Here is a 6,215-nt window from a genome sequence, read left to right as displayed (position 1 = left end):
CGTTAGTAGCATAAGCGATAATAGGCCAACAGTCGTCTCTGCGGCTAATCCTATCCCAAAAGCATATAGTCTCAACGTCAAACGTTTAGAGGGAAATACACTTTCATTTAATATATAAAAAAAAGATTATAAATGTAAGGATGTGCAGAGTTATAGGGAGTGATATTCTAATAAACGTTGTGTAGAAATTACTGACAACTGTTGGATATATCGTCGATCGGTTCTTCTTGTGTTTGCTTCATCTTAACACAGTTCTTATTAAACAAAACAAAGATCAAAATATTGGTGTTATGAGACAATTTGTGTGGATAAAGTACATACACATGTCTTGAAAAAGACATATTTAAGTCGAAACCGGTAGAATACCGTCGTCTCTGAGCTGTCATTTTCCCAAGCTACGAATGATGTAAAGTACATACACATTGTTATAGTTTCCAGTGTTTAAATTTGGCCACAGATAGTTCCTATGACTGGAATGCTCCAATATAATGTGAAAGCAATATGTTATTCGTGGACGAGGAAAGGAGAAAATACCATATTGAATAGGCGTGTTTATTCTCTCATTGTCTATAAGCTCTTATGTGTCAGTTGGGGCTATTAAAAGTAAACAAGGTCAACACATTAGCGAAGCATGTTGTAATAGATTATCGACAAGTTTAGGAGTTGCACAATGATGCTATGTACTGTCCATTGTGACGTTGTTGTATAATAAGGTAAATATGTACACGTGTTTCAAAACGGTTAGACAAATATGCTTACATACAAGGACACAACAATGCTGGCCCACTTACTCGTAAACTGACTTATAAATGACTGTCTGGAGAATGTTTGGGAGTAGGAGTGAGTTGGTTAACCTTTCCCTGCTAGGTGGTAACCCGTAACCAATAGATAATTGGTTACTTCGGGTTGCTTATGGTAAATAGCTAAGAGAGACCGCCGTTTTGCCATTTTTTTTACGTTTCTCGGAATCACGCCTCATGTTTTCATCACTCGTACTACATACCATTGGGCAGACTTTCGTTTTCAAATGCTTCAAACAAAATTTTGGACGAGCATTCTTTGTCATATTTGATATAAGATGCACTTTTTAAAGAATAATAAAAATCCTGTCTAATCTTCTATGCGTAAAAGATTTCAACAATAACTTGGTATCAATCACCAAGTCCTGCTTGTAGCATATTTAACTATCGAGACTCTATAAATATACATTCTTGTGTCAGTTGGGATTATTCAGATATCTACTAGTATATGAAATGAAATAATTCATTTCACAAACTAGGCAGCTGTAAAACTCGTACGAATGTATCTGAAAGTTTAAGATTTTTCTAGATCGCCACTGATTAAACGAAAGCTCATATCACTCAGTCACATTAATTGTAACTTAGCGGCAAACAGAAGTGGCTAGGGTGGCGGTGGCATTTGTGGTGTGGCACAAAACAAACATGTGATGATTGCCTATCCAGACAGGTGAATCACTTCCGACAATGACTACAACAACAACCCCTTTACCTGCCCGACCAAGCTGTAAAAGATGCGCTCCGATTGTTTACACGTTCATTTATTACCTGTATTATTTGTTTCTTTATGTCGGCGTGTCACAATAAGAACAATAGAGGAAGGGGTGTCTTTGATGCACAGTTTAAAAACGCCACGCGCTAAATTCAAACCACAGTTCGCTACTGACTCTTGGCAACAACGTTCTCTCTCTACGATTTATTATCAGCATGACTGGAGAAAGCTTCTCGGCACAGATGAGCGGATCGCCGGACGACAACCTGCCCCTGCACCGCTACGACACCGAGGGCATGCCGCAGGACAACCCGCCTCAGACCGGCAGCTTCCCGCCTGCAGACCACAGCGGGCTCGGCACCACGTCTCCCTCGGACAAGGCTCAGCCCGACACCGAGAAGAACACCGAGTCAGCCAGCGCCAACCGTCGGCGCAGGAAGCAGAGACCCGCCGGCAAGCCTCCCTACAGCTACGTGGCCCTCATCACCATGGCCATCGTCAACTCTCCCGAGCGGAAAACCACCTTGGCGGGCATCTACAAGTTCATCATGGACCACTTCCCATACTACCGGGAGGCCGACAAGAAGTGGCAGAACTCCATCCGCCACAACCTGACGCTGAACGACTGTTTCGTCAAGCTGGCCCGCCATCCCAACCGTCCCGGCAAGGGCAGTCTGTGGGCGCTGGATCCCGGGGCAGAGGGCATGTTCGACAACGGCTCCTACCTCAGGAGAAGGAGCAGGTTAGAAACATTTGTTTGAAATGTTATTCATTTGTCCTATTTCAAGCGTTGTGATTTAGAAGCTGTTTTTCTGCGTCTAGTTTTTGTTCTGTTTGGTTTGGTTTCAAGCCATAGAACAACGGTCTTTGGAAGTTGTATATGTATTGTAAATACATTATTTGTTATTTGTGGCGGTTGCGTTATTTTGTTTGAATAGTCAATTTGACAGTCATACTAAATTTCATGTTTTCCTGTTTATTTGTCCAGGTACAAGAGATCGCACCAGACCACCAACAACCTCCTGCCCGCCAGCTACCCGCCCCAGGTCCCCGTGCCGTCCTACCCACCGCCGCCCTACCCCAACATGGCCCCCGTCACCGGCACCACCCCGCTCTTCCTCTCCACGTCCTACCCACAGACGACCTCGGCCCAGCCCTCGGCGCACCTCGGCACGTCGTACCGAGGGTCTCCGTCCAGTACCGGCGTGATGTCGGCCAGTCCGGACAGCTCGTCCACAGACGGCAGCGTGAGCGGAGGGTCGTCACCGGGCGGACAGACGTTAGGTGAGAACACACATTTACCTTTTAAACAAAACTTCTTTTCTTTCTCTCAATGGGCGATGTGTTTTCTTTTTTATTTTGGCTGCCTTGAACATGGTCCCAGTGACTTGTACATGTACATGTATATTGTCCCTACACAGTTGTCTCTGTACGTATAATGGTGCTAGCATTAAAAATGTATTGTCTATGTTTAATTGCGTATGCTACAGTATTGTCTGAGCATTAACTTGAACCGACTGAAATGTCTAAATGAGTGTTTTTCTCTCTTTTCCCCATCTTCAGGATTGTCTCCGGTTGACAGCAAAGCCTTCCAGCAAGGACTCCTCTCCACTGCGCCACCTAGCGGCTACAACAGCAGACCCGCCCCCTTCACCAGCACAGCGGCCGCCGTGACGTCATACTCCGCCACGTCCAACACCAACCCCGCCGCTCTCTACCAGAGGTCGACCCCGCAGACACAGCCGCTCACCAACAACTCGTCCTACGGGCCGTCTCACAGCGTGTACCGACCGTCTCCCTACACAACCGCCGGTGCCGGTAACAGCTACCCGCAGACGGGGATGTACAACGGCTACTCCGCGCCTCAGGGAAACAACGGCTACTACAACATGAACTCTTTGTCTCATTTCCACGGTGGTAACATGGAGATGTACGCCAACTGTCTGTAAATGATTTGTACATTATCCTAGAGACGAACGCTAATGAGGAAATATTTTAGTGAAAGCGGAATGCAAAATCGTTTCGCCTTGTTTTGCTCGTATGTAAGACAATCATTGTAACAGCAGAAGGAACTGTGGTCTTTGAAACAAAACGTTCGTGTGCGTAAATTGTTCACACTTTTAAAACAATTGCATCGATTGCTTAGATGTACTGACAGTGTAACATTGAGCTATCCGAAATTGTTGGTCACAGTCACGCAACTTTGATTCCAATCTTGTGTCAATCGCTCCCAATTTGAAAATTTATGTGATGTTGTAAATGCACAGAGTGAAGAATAAATGTTTATTTTATTGTGAATACAACGGTCTGCATTTCATTGTTGCTAGTATATCACAGTACATAGACGTCATTTCTATCTCAAAGCCCCTACATTGTCCATTAATCTTTGGACCAGTAATGTACTTATCACCCAGAACATTTCTTTGAAAACACTTCAAAACAACTTCAAATGGGAAGAAAAGTCCTAAGCTGTCATAAGGAAAGCGGATGATAACCACGCATTTCATGATCCCTCTCTTTAGCACTGTATTGACCATGATTTGATTTTTTTAGATGACATCCTAGCCCTCATAAATTTCATCCGTTTAAAAAAAAAGTTATCAAACGTACTCGAAATCGTACAAAGCAGTTGCAAAATGATCAAACATATGGCGCGTGGATCAAACAAATATATCTCAAAACATGTACTTATGACATATAATACCAAGGTGAAAGAATAAAAACGAAAAATCTATTGTTTGAGGAAGTGCTTCTCGGCTTTAAGCCGAATTTATTATTTTCATATTTTCACGAGTCGGAACTATACCCTATCAGAGCCTAACCTGCAGTACCACGTGCAGCCGCCCCGAGGTGACCGGCAAAGATGACCGCAAAATTGCCAAATTTTTGTCCTTTGGAGAATTTTGGAAATCATGAAAGGTTCGCAAAGGGGTTTGAACGACACATGCCTATATACCTTTGTTTCCATGAATATGGCCATTTAAGATCAAGAAATATATAATTTTAGACATTTCACAAATGGATTTCTTTGTATTTCGCCTGTAGAAGTGACGGAGTGTACGCTTGTCCAATTAAGGAGCCTTCATCTTTGATACAACATAACCTTTGACAACGGGGAAGTCGATGGACTGAATTCTCGTAATTTCACTGTCTTTTGAAATACCACAACTTATCGTTTATCATAAAATATATACCTAACTGTATCCATAACCTTCCTCCTCATTTACGTTTGGGGAAAGGAGAAATTATACATATTGTGCCTTTTCGATTCAATTTCGAAATGTGTAGCGGTTGCCCTCCATAGATTGGGGATTGACCGCCCGATAAAGGTTCTATCACTTAAGTGGAAGAAACGGAAAAGTTAAAGAAAACCATGTTAGCGCCTGTACGTGCCAAACGGAGCAACGTGGGCCTGTCCTTGGTACTGATATCTCGTCATGAACTCTGTCCCTTTCTGATGCGTGGTGATATACGAGTGATAATAATAAGACGTAGACTGTTTATATAGATTCGAATAGCCAAGCGGCAAGCCTAGTGGACGCGAGATTTATGGGCCATAGATCCGATTCCTGACGTTCATGGATAGACGTTTATTCCTTGGGAAGGGCATTTTACAAAACAGTCCTCAATCCACCACGGTGAAAAATGCACCTTACTTCGGTAGGGTAGGGAGAACAATCCTACAAATGGCTTTATATAATGAACATAGCACTGTATTTCGATGTATTGATTCCTAAATGTTATAAATTTTGCTCTTCTGCAAGTAATCAATGGATTGAAATGCTGTTCCAAATTATTACATGTACATACATGTACTTATATCGTGACATACCAGTCGATATGATGGAATACATTGAAACTAGACTTAATAAACCGTCTAGAAATCAGATCATGGAAAGGTTTGTTAATATGAAAGTAATAATCGTTTATATAATCGTGTATCAAACCATAGAACATAAACATGATGTCGAGGTTCGTTGTCAAAAGAGTCTTTTATTCACATTTATACAAGAATGATGTCTGATGATTCATCTTCGATTCCTTTAATGAAAATCAAAGTTGCAAAACGTTTCAACAACAAATATCTATATAAACTCCTCTCATTTACATCATATTTTACAGAACATTTACAAATGGCGTTTAAGACAAAAGAGTTCACGTACTTATTGCTAACAGTGGTTAACCACTGGAAAATAAATACTGCATATAAATACCGCATATCGCTGTACGGTATCATGGGAATCACTGCAGTGCAAGAAGACATACTCCTAGTAGTGGGAGATTTACACAGTTGGTATCTTCAAGCCTCTAGACACACTCTATGACTTATCTTACAGTGCAATTTTACAGACAGTTGGCGTACATCTCCATGTTACCACCGTGGAAGTGAGACAAAGAGTTCATGTTGTAGTAGCCGTTGTTTCCCTGAGGCGCGGAGTAGCCGTTGTACATCCCCGTCTGCGGGTAGCTGTTCCCGGCACCGGCGGCTGTGTAGGGAGACGGTCGGTACACGCTGTGAGGCGGCCCGTAGGACGAGTTGTTGGTGAGCGGCTGTGTCTGCGACCTCTGGTAGAGAGCGGCGGGGTTGGCGTTGGACGTGGCGGAGTATGACGTCACGGCGGCCGCTGTGCTGGTGAAGGGGGTCGGTCTGCTGTTGTAGCCGCTAGGTGGCGCAGTGGGGAGGAGTCCTTGCTGGAAGGCTTTGC

The 6,215-nt window shown here is 43.3% G+C and overlaps 2 protein-coding genes across 2 annotated transcripts in view; one reads left to right on the top strand and one right to left on the bottom strand.

Moving 5' to 3' along the window:
• The window catches only part of LOC118430633 (forkhead box protein E4-like), a 49,340-nt gene that overhangs the window by 20,909 nt on the left and 22,216 nt on the right, over nt 1–6,215 (bottom strand). The gene's annotated exons all lie outside the window — the stretch shown is intronic.
• Nucleotides 1,659–3,812, top strand: LOC118430631 (forkhead box protein E4-like). The gene is made up of 3 exons (XM_035841614.1): nt 1,659–2,251; nt 2,498–2,793; nt 3,073–3,812. Exons 1-3 carry the CDS (start codon nt 1,725–1,727, stop codon nt 3,456–3,458), a joined length of 1,209 nt encoding a protein of 402 aa, XP_035697507.1. The 5' UTR covers nt 1,659–1,724; the 3' UTR covers nt 3,459–3,812.

This window comes from Branchiostoma floridae, chromosome 14 (genome assembly GCF_000003815.2).
Source record: "Branchiostoma floridae strain S238N-H82 chromosome 14, Bfl_VNyyK, whole genome shotgun sequence".
In the NCBI taxonomy this organism is placed as follows: domain Eukaryota; kingdom Metazoa; phylum Chordata; class Leptocardii; order Amphioxiformes; family Branchiostomatidae; genus Branchiostoma; species Branchiostoma floridae.
The sequence above is the reverse complement of the archived record's forward strand: the minus strand, read 5'-3'. Positions and strand labels throughout refer to the sequence as shown.

Bases quoted from the DNA above. Each gene is read 5' to 3' on its own strand.
- LOC118430631 (XM_035841614.1), top strand. From the start codon at position 1,725: ATGACTGGAGAAAGCTTCTCGGCACAGATGAGCGGATCGCCGGACGAC. The intron at 2,252-2,497 runs GTTAGAAACATT...TTATTTGTCCAG, and splicing joins TACCTCAGGAGAAGGAGCAG to GTACAAGAGATCGCACCAGA. The intron at 2,794-3,072 runs GTGAGAACACAC...CCCCATCTTCAG, and splicing joins ACCGGGCGGACAGACGTTAG to GATTGTCTCCGGTTGACAGC.